General features: G+C 41.8%; 1 protein-coding gene across 5 annotated transcripts in view; it reads left to right on the top strand.

The window, feature by feature from the left end:
- The window catches only part of LOC125452191 (guanine nucleotide-binding protein G(I)/G(S)/G(O) subunit gamma-4), a 39,424-nt gene extending 20,327 nt beyond the window's left edge, over positions 1 to 19,097 (top strand). For 4 of the 5 annotated variants that reach the window (XM_048530299.2, XM_048530297.2, XM_048530298.2 and 1 more), the window contains one exon: positions 9,834 to 19,097. In XM_048530299.2, coding sequence (XP_048386256.1) covers positions 9,834 to 9,962 — 129 coding nt within the window. In that variant the 3' untranslated portion in view covers positions 9,963 to 19,097. The remainder of the gene's footprint in view (positions 1 to 9,833) is intronic. The other variant, XM_048530296.2, reaches the window with a different exon arrangement.
- The last annotated feature ends 301 nt before the right edge of the window (positions 19,098 to 19,398 follow it).

Below are 19,398 nucleotides of genomic sequence, written 5' to 3'. Positions count from 1 at the left end.
AATATTCTGGCTGCGTTTGATTTGCTCTCACTAGGAGTTGACAGACTTATCATCAGATGACAGTAGGGAACAGAACAGGGTAGTTGCATATAGACACTTAGAACATGCAACACACAAAGCTGCATCTTTTCAGGGAAATTATGGTTTTGATGAGAAGGTTTTCCTACCATCACAGAAGCTTCCAGCATAATTATAGGGAAGCTCCCAGGATTTCACACAGGCTTTTTAAATCAACAATTCCCAATCTTTCCCAACTATGAGTACTCTGACAGCTCATCAACAAATCATATTTATCATAGCCTGTATTTTTCTTAATGTTGTAGTGAAAACAAAATCATTTTTTTGTAAATGATGCCCTACAAATAGCTAATTCTACCTGACACTGACTAGCTTATCACCATCTTTTCAAGGTAGGATGGGCAAGAAGTGCTGGTCCAACCAGTGCTGCCCACATCCTGTGAATGAATAAAGAACCTGATGCTATCAGTGTGGCATTTTTACAAATTGACATTGATGTAACAATGCCTGAAATGTGAAATGTTGTCCTTGTGTTCAAATCTATGCACAGCCTTGCCCCTTCCTAATTCTGCGACTGCCTTCGTTCACTCCAACTTTCCAAGATTTTGCATGACCCCGATTTCCACAAATTGTACCCTTGCATTTGGCTACCACTGCTAAGATGCCCAAATTCTGGAATTCCTTCCTTAAATTCCTCTGTTTATCTCTCCTGCCTTGAGGCAATCTGAAGCTTTTTACAATCTTTTGATCAGCTGTTCAAATATCTCCTTCTGAGGTTTCATCTCAATTTGCATCTAATTATGTTTCTGCATAGCCATGCTTTAAAGATGCTACATAACATTGTTTATCCTGCTAATCAGCAGTGATTTTTGACTTTCAAAAATGGGGAATATTTACATGTTGATTGCTAAAAAGACGCAGAAAGAATTGCCAGACTGTCAATGTAGTTTGGATTGCTTCATATATTTTGAGCTATAAAAGTAAGAAAGTTATACTAAATATTCGTAAATTGTTGATCAGGCCTTAGCTGGTGTATTCCATTCAATCTGGCAACACTGCTTCATGAAGGCTGTCAACGCCAAGATGAAACTGTGGAGTCTGTATTAACCAGGGAATGGATTGTGTCTGAGATAATGGGAACTGCAGATGCTGGAGATTCCAAGATAATAAAATGTGAGGCTGGATGAACACAGCAGGCCAAGCAGCATCTCAGGAGCACAAAAGCTGACGTTTCGGGCCTAGACCCTTCATCAGAGAGGGGGATGGGGGGAGGGAACTGGAATAAATAGGGAGAGAGGGGGAGGCGGACCGAAGATGGAGAGTAAAGAAGATAGGTGGAGAGGGTGTAGGTGGGGAGGTAGGGAGGGGATAGGTCAGTCCAGGGAAGACGGACAGGTCAAGGAGGTGGGATGAGGTTAGTAGGTAGCTGGGGGTGCGGCTTGGGGTGGGAGGAAGGGATGGGTGAGAGGAAGAACCGGTTAGGGAGGCAGAGACAGGTTGGACTGGTTTTGGGATGCAGTGGGTGGGGGGGAAGAGCTGGGCTGGTTGTGTGGTGCAGTGGGGGGAGGGGATGAACTGGGCTGGTTTAGGGATGCAGTGGGGGAAGGGGAGATTTTGAAACTGGTGAAGTCCACATTGATACCATATGGCTGCAGGGTTCCCAGGCGGAATATGAGTTGCTGTTCCTGCAACCTTCGGGTGGCATCATTGTGGCAGTGCAGGAGGCCCATGATGGACATGTCATCAAGAGAATGGGAGGGGGAGTGGAAATGGTTTGCGACTGGGAGGTGCAGTTGTTTGTTGCGAACTGAGCGGAGGTGTTCTGCAAAGCGGTCCCCAAGCCTCCGCTTGGTTTCCCCAATGTAGAGAAAGCCGCACCGGGTACAGTGGATACAGTATACCACATTGGCAGATGTGCAGGTGAACCTCTGCTTAATGTGGAATGTCATCTTGGGGCCTGGGATGGGGGTGAGGGAGGAGGTGTGGGGACAAGTGTAGCATTTCCTGCGGTTGCAGGGGAAGGTGCCGGGTGTGGTGGGGTTGGAGGGCAGTGTGGAGCCCTATTCCCAATTCCTCCGCCTCCGCCGCATCTGCTCCCACGATAAGACATTCCACTCCCGCACATCCCAGATGTCCAAGTTCTTTAAGGACCGCAACTTCCCCCCCACGGTGATTGAGAACGCCCTTGACCGCGTCTCCCGCATTTCCCGCGACACATCCCTCACACCCCGCCCCCGCCACAACCGCCCCAAGAGGATCCCCCTCGTTCTCACACACCACCCTACCAACGTCCGGATACAACGCATTATCCTCCGACACTTCCGCCATTTACAATCCGACCCCACCACCCAAGACATTTTTCCATCCCCACCCCTGTCTGCTTTCCGGAGAGACCACTCTCTCCGTGACTCCCTTGTTCGCTCCACACTGCCCTCCAACCCCACCACACCCGGCACCTTCCCCTGCAACCGCAGGAAATGCTACACTTGTCCCCACACCTCCTCCCTCACCCCCATCCCAGGCCCCAAGATGACATTCCACATTAAGCAGAGGTTCACCTGCACATCTGCCAATGTGGTATACTGTATCCACTGTACCCGGTGCGGCTTTCTCTACATTGGGGAAACCAAGCGGAGGCTTGGGGACCGCTTTGCAGAACACCTCCGCTCAGTTCGCAACAAACAACTGCACCTCCCAGTCGCAAACCATTTCCACTCCCCCTCCCATTCTCTTGATGACATGTCCATCATGGGCCTCCTGCACTGCCACAATGATGCCACCCGAAGGTTGCAGGAACAGCAACTCATATTCCGCCTGGGAACCCTGCAGCCATATGGTATCAATGTGGACTTCACCAGTTTCAAAATCTCCCCTTCCCCCACTGCATCCCTAAACCAGCCCAGTTCATCCCCTCCCCCCACTGCACCACACAACCAGCCCAGCTCTTCCCCCCCACCCACTGCATCCCAAAACCAGTCCAACCTGTCTCTGCCTCCCTAACCGGTTCTTCCTCTCACCCATCCCTTCCTCCCACCCCAAGCCGCACCCCCAGCTACCTACTAACCTCATCCCACCTCCTTGACCTGTCCGTCTTCCCTGGACTGACCTATCCCCTCCCTACCTCCCCACCTACACCCTCTCCACCTATCTTCTTTACTCTCCATCTTCGGTCCGCCTCCCCCTCTCTCCCTATTTATTCCAGTTCCCTCCCCCCATCCCCCTCTCTGATGAAGGGTCTAGGCCCGAAACGTCAGCTTTTGTGCTCCTGAGATGCTGCTTGGCCTGCTGTGTTCATCCAGCCTCACATTTTATTATCATGGATTGTGTCTGCTCTGATTTGAGAGACTGATGTCAGCTTTTTGCTAATTTGTGCACCCCGTATTCCCATTGAGGTTGGGAGGAACTGATATCTCAGCTGCAAAAATGGTTGATTTAGTCTTAAGGGCTTGTGTGTGGCTGGACATCTGTTGAACAGCTAATCAGAGAGCTTCCACATCAATGAGGAAAGGAAGCATGCAACATGAGAGGTGTTTAGCTCTTCATCCCTTCTTGACACATGGAAAGAGTTATCCAGTTAGTTGCATTCTGTTTTTAATCTTACATAGCCATGCAATTATTTCTCCTTAATTGTTCTTCTAATTCCGTTTTGAACATTATGCTTAAATTCTGCTTTTATCACCCTCTCAGGAATTACATTCTAGAACTTCACAATTTGATGTACAAATATTATATATTTTCCCCATTCACCTCTGTTTCTTTATGAAATACCTTGAATTTGTGTACCATTGTGTTCCCTCTACTTTCTCACCCAAAGACCCTTCAATTTTGAATTTTATTTTTGATTGTCCCTTGAGATTCTTTGTTTCAAGTAAAATGACTCTCGTTACTCCATATAATTTATTCTCTCATTACTAGCTACCAATGTCTTAGATACCTACTGCACCTTCTCCAAGACCTTCATATCCTTCCTAAAGTGTGATACTCAGATTGGACAAAATATGCCAGCTGAGAAAATAATTGATCAAAATTCAGTATCACTTTCTAACTTATCTAACCCATGCCTCTATTTATAAATCTTAAGATCCTCTATGGTTTTTAACTTTCAACGTTTCAACTTTCCTCTTCAAAGAGGTATTTGAACTCTCAGGTTTCCATGTTCATGCACCCAGTTTGAAATTGTACAATTTTGTTTGTATTGTCTCTTGTCTATTTTCTCCTAAAATATATAACTTGACACTTCTCTCCATTAAATTTTATCAGCACTATATATTTCCATTTAACCATCTACGTCCACCTAATATTTGTTACTATGTGCTTCACTGGATTTCCACAAACGTTTGTGTGAAGAAGTGCTTTCTGACAATGCCCTAAATAACCTGGCTTCAAGTTTAAGTTTGTGCCCCCTGTTATGGATTCTCCATCAGAGAGATCAGTTCCTATTAAATCCTATTATGCTTCAGACACTCACTATGATCACTTTGATATGCAAGAGAATGCAGCCAAATAGCAACCTGTTCTGATAATTTACCCTTTTGAGTATTGTTCCAGTTACATAAATGCAGGCTGTAGTGTGCCGTCCATCTCCTAACTTATCTCCTGTCTGGGTGATGCCTGTCCATACTGAACATCACTTGGGAGAAGTACTATGAGCAATAAAGCCACAAAATGTATTCTAGTTGGAGATCTTCAATTTTTCTCAACAAGAGTGGCTCAGCAGCACCAGTACTGACCATACTGGTTGAGTCCTTCAAGATTGGTGGTGAGTGAACCAGTAAGAGTGAGAAAAAACTACAAGTCTCAATCTCAACAATCTAGCAGTCAGAAACTCATCTGTCCCTGCAGTAATGGTGGAAATGCCCATGAAGTCTTGAACACAGAAGACATCCTCAATTGTTTTGCAGTGCAATACTTCTAAATGAGACAGATTGGAGACAAATGTGACGGCTTAAATATGGCATCCATGACATGCTACAGACCATCAATAGCAGATTTGTATTAAAACAAAACCTGCAACCTCCTGATCCAGCATAAGCCAGGACCAACACTGCATTAATGAGGCATGTTGAAGAGCACACCAAAAGCAGCATTATGCATGTCTAAAAATGAGATGCCAACCTGACAAAGCCACAACATAGACTTGCATAAACGTGAAGCAACAAAAATAGACCTGCACGGATGCAAAACAGCATGTTACAGCAATGGCTAAGTGATCCCATATAAGCAGATGAGGTCAAAGCTCTGCAGTGCTCCCATATTCAGTTAAGAATGGCAATGGACAATCAACAGGAGAAGGGACCCCACAAACATCTCCAGTCCAACAAATTAGGCAAAAGATGAGGCTGTAGTTTTTGCAACAATCTTCAATTAGAAGTGCCAAGTGGCTGATCCATCTTAGCCTCTTCTTGAGGTCCCCACCGTCCCAGTTAATTTGATTGCAAGATCAAGAAATGGTTGAATGCCCAGGATACTGCAATGATTATGAACCCTGATGATATTCTGGCTGCAGTATTAAAGACTGTGTGCTACAGAACTAGCTTAGCTCAGAGCCAAACTACAATGTATTGCTGTAATATTGGCATGAACAGGCAATATAGAAAGTTACCCACGTATGACTTGTCCACAAAATGAGACAAGTGCAATTCAGCATCATAACTTGTTCATCATTCTGCAAGGATCATTTGGCATTTGACCTCTTCACAGTCTTGACCTAAATGTGGGCAGAAGAGATAGACTCGAGATGAGGCAAGACTGGCTGTTCTTGACGTCAAGATAGTTTCTGACCAACTGTTGTATCCATGTGACCATTTGTGGCATCAAGAAGCCCCAGTAATCTTTTAATCTCATAATAAGAGAGCTAGGAAATGATGATAGTACAATTGAATTCAATACTAATGAAAAATGACATGCTGAAATCTCAAACAAGAATCTTAAATGTAAATATAGCCAATTAAGTAGATATGAAGTAAGCGCTAGGTAAGATTCATTGAGTGAATAAACTAAATGGTACAGTACCGAAAAAACAGTATGCAACAATTCATGTTTAATAAAAATATAGCAAGAGAGATCCATCTGTGATCTACTAAGGCAATTAAGTGTGGTGCCATGAGGAGCTTGAACAACTCATCAACTTTGCTAACACTTTTCATCCCAACCTCAGGTTAACCTGGACCATCTCGGATACCTCCCTCTCCTTCCTGGACCTATCTGTCTCCATCTCTGGTCACCGCCTCAAAGCTGACATCTATTTCAAGCCCACCAACTCCCAAAGTTACTTAGACTACACCTCCTCTCACCCACCTTCCTGCAAGACTGCGATCCCCTACTCACAATTTCTCTGCCTCCACTACATCTGCCACTGAGATGGGGCGTTCCACCCTGAACATCTCAGATGTCTCTTATTTCAAGGACTGCAACTTTCCCCCTTCGGTGGTTGAAAATGCTGTTGACAACATTCCTTGCGTTTCCCACACGTCTGCCCTCACATCCCCTCCCTGCAACAAAAACAAAGGGAGAACCTCCCTCATGTATCACCCCACTAACCTCCGTATCCCACATATCAGTTTCCGACACTTCCACCAGCTGAATCTGACGCCACGACCAAAGATATATTTCCCTCCCCACCCCATCTGCTTTCCATAGGGACTGCTCCCTCCTTGACTCCCTCATCCACTCCACACTCCCCACTAGCCCCACCACCCGAGGCACCATTCCCTGCAACAGTGAGAAGTGCTACATCTGCCCCCACACCACCCCCTCACCTCCATCCAAGGCACCAAACGAACCTTTCACATCAGAGGTTCACCTGCACATCCGTCAATGTGGTCTACTCCATCTGCTCCTCCTGATGTGGCCTCCCCTACATCAGTGAGACCAACTGGAGGTTCGGAGACCGCTTTGTAGAGCACCTGTCCTCTACTTGTGACAAACGACAATGCCTTCTGGTTGCAAACCATTTCAACTCCCTCTCCCACTGTCTGGGCGCCATGTCCAGCCTGGGCCTCCTCACAATGACGCCACCCAGAAACTGGAGGAGCAACACCTCATATTCCGCCTTGGAATCCTACAACCTAATGGTCTCAATGTGGACTTTACCAGTTTCAAAATCTCCCACCCCTGGCCTCATCCTATGACCAACCCTCCCTCTCATCCCCACCTCCTTGGCCTGATACAACCTCTCCATCTTCTTTCCCACCTATCCGTCCCTCCCACCTCACTGACAAATTCCCCCCACAGCCTATCTGCACTTACCTAACATCACTCCACCTACCTTCCCCAGCCCCACCCCTCCTCTATTTATTTTGGAGCTCCCTTCCCTCTCCCCCATTTCTGAAGAAGAGACCTGACCTGAAACATCAACTTCCCTGCTCCTCTGATGCTGCCTGGCCTGCTGTCCTCCTCCAGCTCCACACTGTGTTATCTCTGACTCCAGTATTGGCAGTTCTTACTATCTCTAAGTGTGGTATTATATTTTAAGTATCGTATATAATGTTGGAAAGAATAGTGGGAAGTCTGAGGACTTGGGAGTGTTTTAGAATCCAGAAAAGTTGATATAAAGGGAAAATACAGAATATGAGATTAGGCAGGAATATGAAGACAGACGGTAATAAAGAATAGCTAATATTTGTTATGAATTGTCATGGGAATAAGGAAATGGCAGAGACATTCAACTAATATTTTGAGTCTGTCTTTACAGTAGGCAATAAAAGTAATATCCCAGTGTATATGGTTACAGAGAGACAAACTAAGGGACTAAAAGGAGTGAGAAATCCTTGGTTATTACTATACAGAAGTGCTGGAGAAACATGGGAGACTAAAGTCTGAAAAATCCACAGGACCTCATTCCCCAAGGTCTACATCCCAGAATTCTACAATATATTGTTGCAAAGATGATGACTGTATAGGCTATGAACTTACATAATTCTCTACATTCTAGAACAATCTCAGCAGATCTTTTTAGGAAAGCAGAGTGTGAGAAGGCAGAAAACTATAGGCCAGTTAGCCTGACGACATCTTCTAGAAAGTGCTGGAAGCTAATATTAAGAGAGTCTTAACAATGCATAAAGAATAATATGATGAGAACAAGTCAATACGATTTTTTAAAACAAAACTCCTGTTTGGGAAATTTGTTTGAGTTTCTTAGAGGATGTAATAATTAGGATACATGCCAAATAACTTAGAATTACAAAACAAAAACAGAAATAGCTGGAGAAACTCAGTAGGTCTGGCAGCATCTGTAGAGAGAAAACAGTGTCAACATTTCAGGTCCAGTGACCCTTCCTCAGAACCCTTCTCCAGCTATTTCTGTTTTTGTTCCAGATCTCCAGTGTTCATTTTTTCTTTTTGGACCAGTAATTGCAGTATACTTGGATTTCCAAAAAAAATTAAAATGCCACATGAAATGTTAATTTAGAAAATAAGGTCTCATGGAACTGAGGGTGATAGATAACCATGAATGGAGGATTGGTGAATGAATGGTCCAGAAGCAGAAAGTAGAAATAACCAAAGTATTTTCAATTTCAGTTCAACTAGTGGAACGTCACAAGGAGCAGAGTTAATGTTCTAGATATTACAAATGAAAGTAACATCTCAGATGAAAAAAACCAAGAGTGATGCATTCAGGTTTGCTGATGACACAAAGTTAGGTAGAAATATAAGCTGCAAGGAAGACTTAGTAACTGCAAATGTATATATTGACAGGGTGAGTGACTGGGCAGCATGGTAATAGATGGTGTATAATATAGTGAAGTGTGAGGTTACACAATTTGGTAGTAAGAATAGAAAATCAGAATGTACTTTTAAAGGCATGATACTTCTAAATGTCAATTTTCAGAAGGTCATTAGTGCACCTGTACAAGGGAGACAAAATTAACATGGAGCTACAGCAAGAAATTTAAAAAGGCAAATAGCATGTTAGCTTTGATTGCAAGGGGACTGGAATACAAGAATAAATTACTAAACTATATAGAGTTTTGGCGAGACCATATCTGAAGTAGTATCAGGATGTTGTGATCTCTCTAAGAAAACTTATACTTGCCTAGGAGGCATGACAGCCAAATGTTCCCCAGATTGATTCCTGAAGTTAAAGGGTTGCCTGTGATGAGGCTGAATAAAATGGACCTTAAAAGTTTAGAGAAATGAGAGAAGATCTTATTAAACCATGCAAGATTCTGAACAAAGTAGCAGAGTCTCAGAATAAGGAGCTAATTATTCAGGACTGATATGAAGTGAAATTTCTTTATCAACAGATCATTAACCTTTCAAATAATCTACCTCAGAGCGTTGTGGTGTTCTAATTACCCAGATGCCAGTCCACAGTAAACTACATTGATGTGGGTCTGGAGTCACATGTAGGCCAGACCAGGTAAGGACAATAAATTTCCTCACATTTAGGAAATTAGTGAGCTAGATAGGATTTCATGTGAATAAACAATGGTTGTATGTTGTAATTAGGCTAGTTCTCCATTGTAGGTGGTGTTTATTATTTTCAAATTTTGCCATCAGCCATTGTGAGATTCAATTCTATGTGCCCAGAACATTTGCCTGGGATTTTGGATTGCTAGTCCACTGACATTACCACTACACCACCAACTCCTCTGGAATTCATTCAAAGGAAGATGGGCATACCTATACCAGATGGACTCCAGCAGTTTAAATTTAAGTAGGCCATTCTCAATGGCCCAGCAAAGGTTTATATACCAAGAACAAATAAAAGAAAAACTACGATAATGACAGCAGTTCAGCCAGAATCTTTTCTCCCCAGCACATCACTCAGGCAAAACCATTTCTAACACTGGTCTTTCTTTGACATGTTCTAGGTATCAAAGGCATCAGCTGACCTGATGGCTTACTGTGATGCTCACCTTAGGGATGATCCACTTATCGCCCCACTGCCAGCTTCTGAAAACCCATTCAGAGAGAAGAAGTTCTTCTGCGTCATCCTCTGATAGATATCAGTTGGATTTGGGGAGAACAGGGTGGGGGGTTTGGAGTGAAGCAAGAACTACTGTGTCTAAACAGAAGATCACAGGTGTTGGGATTGTCACATGTGCATGCTGTAATTATTTGTTCCAGTTCTAGGGGAATGAACCTTACTGAGTGTTTTACGTTTACTATAGTTGTGCCAACACAGACTTGTTTCAATTGCACAATCATAAAGGATTTAACAGTAACTTCACTTTTTAAAAGAAGCATAAGTATTTAGATGACTTTTTCTAACTAGAGTGTTTCTTGTTTTGTATGTTAAATATAAAACGTTAAAAGCACAATTGCCCGGTGGCAGCAAGTACTGGCTTTAGAGGGAAGCTACGTATGTCCATTTTATTTTTACAGATTATACAGTGGAGACTGAACAACAGTATTAAATGTGCATGCAAAGAGAAAAAGTACACAAGGCATATGTTCAAAAATATTTACTATGAAGTTGGACTATCATTCAGTAACAAAAGTAACATTTTAGGGGAAAAATGCTCTTAAGGATAAACCTAATACATTTCAGCTAATCTGAACATGTTATTGACATGCTTCCTAGTCTAACATTGCCGTAACTAAAACAGAATAAATGCAAATATTAAATAAGCTAGGGCATGAATGCATGTCTGTAACTTAATATTTGTAGTACAGAATTAGATCATTGAACCCAATTAGTTCGTATTTGTGTTTATGTTCCTAGTAGGCCCCCTCCCATTTTACTTCACCTGTCAGCATTTCCATCTGCTCCTCTTTCCCTCATGTACTCTTGCAGATTCTACTTACATGTATCTACATTATTCACATCAGAAAGTCCTTGATAGTTTGTTTTACATTCAAACTCCTCTTAGCTAAAGCCATTTCTTCTGAATTCTCAAGTAGATCTATTAGTGATAATCTTAAATTCAGTCGACAGTTTCAGTCTTCTCTATGTCTATCTGACGAATCTTCTGATTATTTTGGATACTTATTATCAGGTGGGCTCACTTCCCTAGAGAAGAGAACTCCAACCTGTTCAGCCTTTCCCCAGAGTTAGAATTAGACAATTTCAAGCTTGAAATTGAATCAGGCTGATGGAAGCTTGGTGTCACATCTGATCCGGAGATGACCCTCTGGCCGCCATGACTAAGACTACCAGTCTTATTCTATTGCCCAACTCACTCCCGTTTCATTTGCTGCTGAAATCCGCAGCTATGCTTCTGTCACTCTAGGCTTAATTATTTGAAAACTCTCCTATCTGTACTCTGACTTTGAACCCTTCATAAATTTGAGGTTGTGCGACGTTTTTGCTGTGCCTTCACTTGCCACAGATCCTGCTTAGCTATTTGGCCTTTGCTGACTGACCTGTGTTGACTGTTGATTGATATTAAAATTCACATCCTTGTTTTAAAGTCCTTCCATGGTTTCACTCTTACCAGTGTAATTTCCTCCAACTTCACAATCCTCCAAGATTCTTACCTTGCTCCAATTCTGGTCACATAAGCATTCCTGATTTTAACTGTTCCATAATTTATGTATAATGCATTCAGCTAATAGGACCCCAGCCTCTGGATATTATTCCATAATCTCTCTTACACTCTTTCTTTTAATACAGTACATTTCTTGAAATCAGGTTTTGGTCACCTGGCCTAATATCCCCTACATATTAAATTCTATTTGCAAACTCTCCTGTAAAGTGCCTTGCAACATTTTACTACAAACTGTTGTTGATACACATTGTCTCAACTGGGGATTGAACTCAGATAAGCTTTGTCACTCAAATGGATGAGGCTCACCTTTGGATGAGATTGTTATGATCATGTGAGAAAGAGTTCACTTCTGGTTTGAGACATCCCAGCATATCAGTGTTTAGAAATTCTGCAATTGCTTAAATTCCTTCTATTACATTGGGGAGACAGTTTCTAATAATTTCTGTCCAGTACATCCTTTATAGTTATGGTACACTAAAGCAGGGTGGGAGCTTTGTGATAAGGAAATTGTTCCAGGAGTGAGTGAAGACTAAATTCAGGAATATTGAAATTGAGGATCAGTTATTTCAGTTTTCCTCAATGAAGTGACCAATACAATTCAGATACATTACAAATATCATGAGAATTTACTTAAATGTGAATTTGTGTTGACCATTTTACAATGGAGAATTTTTTGCGAGGAGCTGCCCCTTAAAAACGCTAACATTTAATAGAATACATTTCAAAACTGCCAACAAACAACACACCATTGTAAAACAATCCCAGTGCACAAAACAAATAATTGCTGTACATTCTGAAGTGGTACAATACTTAACTTAAGGATATCATGATGTGAGCAGGCCACTCAGGCTTTTAAGATTGTACAGAGAGGAGCAGCAGAACCTTGGCATTTTAAGATAATGAAATCATCTTAAATGATTTTCAAATGATTCATGTTCATACAGGAAAGTGCTCACCATATCTCACTTTATAATTACATTTTGAATCAGTCCTGATGCTATGTTATATAAGAATTAATTAAGAATGGTGGCCAAGTCTTGGGTCAAAGTAGGTTTTAAGGAGCATTTTAGTTAGGCAGGCAGACAGAAAGTTTTAAGAAACAAATTGTGAACCTTAGGGCCTGGACATCTGAAAGCATGACTGCCACTAAGGCCAGATTCATAGGAATGCTGAGTTCACTAGGTTATTGGGATTCAGGCTACAGTGACGAAGGAGTGATGAGGCCAAGAATTTAAACGTTTGAATAAGAATTTTAAATCCAAAATAAAAGAAAAAACTGTGGATCTTAAGGAAAAACAGACATTGTTGGAGAAACGCAGCAGGCCTGGTATTCTGAAAAGGGGTCACTGGACTGGAAGTGTCAACTCTGATTTTTATCCACAGATGCTGCCACACCTACTGAGTTTCTCAAGCAATTCCTGTTTTCGTTTTTGTTTTAAATCCAAGGTCCAAGGTTGTGAAGGACGGATATAGGGCAAGATGTTCATAGTGAGACTATAAGGTATAGGAGCAGAACTAGGCCATCGTTAAATCAAGTCTGCTCCACTATTCAGCCGTCGCTGATGATACTTCTCATCCCCATTCTCCTGCCTTCTCTTTGTACCCTTTAATCCCCATGGTTAATCAATAACCTATCTATCTCTGTCTTAAGTACACTCCATGATTTGGCCTCCAGAACCTTCTATAGCTAGAGTTCCACAGATTGACCTCCCTCTGGCTGAAGAAATTCCTCATCATCTCAATTCTAAAGCATTCTCTCTTCACTTTGAGGTTGTGCGCCTAGGTTATAATATTTCTTACTCATGGAAACATCTTTTCCATGTCCACTGTATTTAGGCCGCCTAGTATTCTGTAAGTTTCAATGAAATCCCTCTCATCCTTCTAAACGCCGTTGAGTACAGACCCAGAGTTTTCAACTGCTCTTCAAGTCCTTCACTCTTGGGATCATTCTTGTCAACCTCTGGACCCATCCATGACCCGAATATTGTTGCTTAGATACAGAGTTCAAAACTGCTCAGAATGTCCCAAATCCAGTCTGATGAGAGATTTTTATACATTTTCAGTGGCACATCACTGCTCTTGTATCTAGCCCTCTTGAAACGAATGCCAACACTATATTTACATTTCTACTGTCAACTGAACCTGCATCTGAACCTTAAGAATCCTTGTTCAGGATTCTCTTGAGTCTCTTTGTGCTCCGGATTTCCAAAGCCTTTCCCCTTTTAGAAAGTAGTCTATACCTCTATTCTTCCTACCAAAGTGCACACACTCACACTTTCCTACACTGTATTCCATCTGGCATTTCACTCATCTCCTATCCTGTATAAGTTCTTCTGCAGTCTCCTGCCTCTTCAACACTACATGTCCCTCACCCTATCTTTGTGTCATCCGAAAACTTAGCAACAATGCCTTCAGTCCCTTCATCCAGATCGTTAATGTATATTAAGAATAGTTGTGGTTCCAACACTGGCCCCTGCGGAACTCCATCAGGTGCCATCCTCTAAAATATCCCTGCATCTCCACTCTCTAACTTCTGCCAATGAGCCAAGCCTCAATTCATGCCAGTATCCTGCCTCTAACACCATGGGATCTTATCTTACTGAGCAGCCGTCTGTATAGCACCTCGTCAGAGGTCTTCTGAATATCCAAATAGATCACATCCACTGGTTCTCTTTTGCCTAAATTGCTCATTACGTCCTCAAAGAATTCTGACTGGTTGGTCAGGCATGACCTCCCCTTGAGAAAGCTATGCTGTTTTAGCCCCAATTTACTACACCTTTCCAAGTACTTTGCAGTCTCATCCTTAATCATGGATTCTCTGAAATCTTACCAACAACCAAGGTCAGGCTAACTGGCCTATAACTTCCTGATTTCCTCCCCTGTCCCTTCTTAAACAGGGATGTTACATTGCCATTTTCTAGTACTCTATTAATCTCCCTGATTCCATTAATTCCTGAAAGATCACCACCAAAGCCCCCACAATCTCCTCAGCTATCTTCTTCAGAACTCTGGGGTGTAGTCCATCTGGTCCGTGTGAAATAGAGTCATAGAGATGGACAGCATGGAAACAGACCTTACAGTCCAACTCGTTCATGCTGACAGATGTCCTAAATTAATTGAGTCCCATTTTCCAGAATTTGGCCCATTTCCCTCTAAACCCTTCCTATTCATATACACATTTGTATGTCTTTTAAATGTGGTAATTGTACCAGCCTCCACCACCTCCTCTGGCAGCTCATTCCATACATGCACCACCCTCTGCACGAAAAGATTTCCCCTTAGGTCCATTTTAAATCTTTCCTGTCTCACCTTAAACGTATGCCATCTAACATAGAACACAGAATTGTATACTGCAGGAACAGACCCTTCAGTCAATGAGGTTGTGCGAAACATGATGCCAAATTAAACCGATCCCTTCTGCCTGCCCTTGGTCGATATCCTTCCAATGATCGCATATTCATGTGCTTATCTAAAAGTCCCTTAAACGCCCCTATCCACCACACCAGGCAGCATATTCCAGACTCCTACCACTCTCCATGTTAAACTTGCCCTTCACATCTCCTTTGAACTTTCCCCCTCTCACCTTAAATGCATGCTCCCAAGTTTTAGAGATATCAACTCTGGGTAAAAGATTCTGACCATCAACCCCATCTATGCATCTCATAAATTTACTGACTTCTTATCCTCTCAGCTTCTGCCACTCCAGAGAAAACAACCCCAGTTTTTCTAGCATCTCCTTACAGCTAATACATTCTATTTCAGGCAGCATCCTGTTCTGCACCCTTTCCAAAGTCTCCACATCCTTCTTGTAATGTAGCAATCAGAACTGAACACAACTGAATGCTAGTTTTGAACTCCCCTCCCCTGGGGAAATCACCTGGGCTATTCACCCTATCCATGTCTCCCATCATTTTATAAACTTCCATAAGGTTACCTCTTAGCCTCTGACGATCCAGGGAAAACAGCTCCAGTCTATTCAGCCTCTCCCTAAAGCTCAAATCCTCCTACCCGCGCAACGTCCTTATAAATCTCTTCCTAACCCTTTCAGGTTTAACAAGAGCTTTCCCACAGCAAGGAGTCCAGGATAGAATGCAGTATTCCAAAAGTGGCCTAAAACAATGTTCTGTGTAGGCACACATGGCCTCCCAATTCCTTGAGTCACTGCACTGACCAATAGAGGTAAGCATACCAAATGCCTTCTTTACTACCTTTCTACCTGCAATTTCACTTTCAAGGAACTGTGAATCTGCACCCAAGGTCTCTTTGTTGGCATCACTTTTCCAGGACCTTACCATTAAGTATATAAGTCCTGCCTGATTTGCCTTTCCAAAGTGCAGCACCTCACATTTATCCAAATTAAACTCCATCTGTCACTCTGACCGGTCCATCTGATCACAGTCTCATTGTATTCAGATGTAACCTTCTTTGCTATCCATTTCACCACCAATTTTGGTGTCACCTGCAAACTTACTAACTATGCCTCCTATATTCACATCTAAATCATTTACATAAATGACAAACAAAAGTGGACGCAGATTGAACCTTGCAACACTTGTCGTGGGCCTTCTGAATCCAAAATGTAACCCTCTACCACCAATCTCTGTTTCCCACCTTGACTAGTTCTCCCTGTATTCCATATGATCTAACCTTGCTAATCAGTCTACTACATGTAACTTCATCAAACACCTTGCTGAAGTCCATCTAGACAATACTCACTGTCTGCCTTCATCGATTTTCTTTGTCACTTCTTCAAAAAACTCAATCAAGTTAGTAAGATACAATTTCCCACACACAAAGCTGTTGACTATCCCCGATCAATTCTTCCCTTTCCAAATATATGTAAATCCCTCAGAACGCGCTGCAACAATTTATCCAACACCGATGTCAGGCTCACCGGTCTATAGTTCCCTGGATTTTCCTTACCACCTTTGTTAATAATGGCACCACTTTTGCCAATCACCAGTGTTCTGGCACCTCACCCGTGGCTATTAATGATACAAATATCTCAGCATGAGTCCCAGAAGTCACTTTCCTACCTTCCCACAAAGTTCTAGGGTACACCTGATCAGGTCCCAAAGATTTACCCACCTTTACATGTTTTAAGGCATCCAGCTCCTCCTCTAATGTAATATGGACACTTATCAAGATAGCAGTATTTATCCATTTTCAGACCTTTCCGCTTCCCCAGCACTTTCTCCTCAGTAATGGCCACTATACTCACACATGTCCGCTCATTCTGTTGTTCTGGTGTGTTGTTATCTTCCACTGTTACAACTGATGCAAAGTAACAATTCAGTTCCTCCACCATTTCTTAGTTCCTCATTACTACTTCTCCAGCCTAATTTTCCAGAGGTACAATGTTCACTCTTGCCTCACTCTTACCTTTTATATATCTAAAAAAAACTCTTGCTAGCTTTTTATTTACTAGTTACCTCAGCCTCATATTTCATCTTCTTCCCCCATTGCATTTTTACTTATCCTCTGATGTTCTTTAAGGATTCCCAGTAATCTTCACCACATTGTATGCTTTCTTGTTCACTTTTATGCTGTCCCTGATTTGCCTTGTCAGCCATGGTTGCCTCTTTTAAGATAAAGGGTAGCAGATCTAAAACAGATACGAAGTCACTTCTCTCAAGAGGTCATGAATCTGTTGAATTCATTAACTTAGAATATGATGGATTCCAGGACATTGATTATGATGGTAAAGCAGCTCAGTGGTTTAGCACTACTGCCTCACAGCACCAGAGACCTGGATTTAATTCCAATCTTGTGCAACTGTCTGCGTGGCATATATACGTTCTACCCCTGTCAGTGTGGCTTTTCTCCAGATACTCTGGCTTCCTCGCAGAGACCAAAGATGTGGATTGGCCATGGAGTCCAGAGATGTGGAGGTTAGGTGGATTAGCCATGGGAAATGCAGGGTTACAGTGATAGGGTAAGGACTGGGTCTGGATGTGATGCTCTTCGGAGGGTTGGTGTGGCCTCAATGGATCGAATGGCCTGCTTCATAAGGTTAAGGAGGAGATGGATAGATTTTTAATTATTAATGGATTGAAGTGTTATTGGGAGTGGGCAGGAACATGGAGTTGAGGCCCAAATGAGATCAGGCATGATCATATTTAAAGGGGATAAATTATCTAACCCTGCTCCCTAAGTTTTTAAATAGTTCATTTACATGGAGGATAATCTGCAGCTGGAGCAAGATGAGGTCAGAATGCTGGACATGGTCTAATGAATTTGCAACAAGGAGATACATTGGCGTATGTTCTGGAAACAGAAAATCTAATGGAATATGGGACCTCCTTCCACCATCTGAGATCTTTTTGATCTAAAATCAACAGGAATAAATACATAATATTCAGTAATACATGTCTTTCAGTTCTTCAACACAACCACACTGCGTCTGGATGCTAAATATAAATTGATTAAAAATTAATTTCACTGTTTAACTTTTGATCTGGTGATCATGCATTCAGATAACCGTGTGTCCAGTACTCAGCAAGTCTCACATGATACAAACCCAATTGACTCGCTATCCCTTTGATATATTACAGCTTTGTTTTACACCATTTCTTTCAACCTTTCAAAAAAACATCTTTTTTGAAGATCTACTTAGAAGTCTTTGCACCTGTTCTTGTTTATAACAGAGACATGTATCTTTACAATACTGTGTTTGTTGACCACTGACCATATTTGTATGTACTTAGTGCTCCAAACAGCCCAGAAACAGACATTTGAAGAAGGATGGGGAAATTCTTTTTGAAGGAAAAATACTGATTCACCAACCTTCTAGTATTGTCTTGGATTCTTTAAGAATGAAAATTTAATGTCTTGTGCACTGCTGTGAGCCATTGCAGGCCACTTAAAAAGAATTGTGTTTTAATTGTTTGACATTGATTGTAGAGACAGGAAACAGATTGTTTGAATGAATGGGGTGGTTAGAATTGGAAGATTCTGTAATGAATTCTGCAGGAATATGTTCAGTTGGAGATGTTAAGCCCTTGCACTGAAACTTTGAAATATGCTCATTCTGAAAATTGTCAGTGGATTATTGGTTATTAAGAAAACACAATTGTCTTTTGTTCTTCATTAAAATTGAAGCACTTGTGTAAAACTAGTCAGATTATTAATTTCTGGATTTTGCCTTCAATTCATTGTTCTCCACTTTGGACCAGTCTATCTTGATCTGGCTGTTTCCCATTGGTTCATCTGATTAGTTTTTAAATGATTCTAGGACATTCTGTCCACAGTCCGCCAGGAGTTCATTCCAGGTCTTGCTCACTCTGTGTGTAAAAGAATTTCCAGATGGTGGACAGAAAATGATCTTTTCCTAATCTGAGTTTATGCTCTTTTGTCCTATTCTGTTAGGTTTAAAGATCTACCATTTTCGTTCCCTTATATCTTCGCATATGATTACCTCACAGGTGTTTCTTATGGACCATCCCTACACTGACTTCAGCCTATCAATGTTCTAGCTATTTCTCAGGGTCAGAATAGAATTTGGACCAGGGGCCCAAGATGTGGTCCACTGACAGCATTATACATGATTGGTGACAAACTCCCGACGTAATTGAAAGCTTCAGAAAAAAAAAGACCTGACAGGAAATGTTTAATACCAAACTACTTCTAACCAGAAATTTGAAAAAAAAAGTAATGAGAAGTGACATATTCTTGTCTGATTGTGTACATCTCCCTATTTATCAATCTCTATTTCTAATGTTCATAATTATATAATTCTTAACTTTAATTTGTTTTAAAATTGGTTCTGCTTCCATTCCTAAATTTCGTGTTTACATTTCTAAAGTGCATTTTTTATTAAATGGCCGGAGATTCAATATCCATTTTGTGCTACCTTACAAGCAATGTTTTTTCTATGCTGCACAGGAACTCGAAAATTCCAACAGGCCTTGCACAAGCTAGCCCCTTTAAATTACCAATGCAAAAA

The sequence above is a fragment of the Stegostoma tigrinum genome, chromosome 4, assembly GCF_030684315.1.
Source record: "Stegostoma tigrinum isolate sSteTig4 chromosome 4, sSteTig4.hap1, whole genome shotgun sequence".
Lineage (NCBI taxonomy): Eukaryota > Metazoa > Chordata > Chondrichthyes > Orectolobiformes > Stegostomatidae > Stegostoma > Stegostoma tigrinum.
This window is presented reverse-complemented; position numbering and strand designations above follow the sequence as displayed.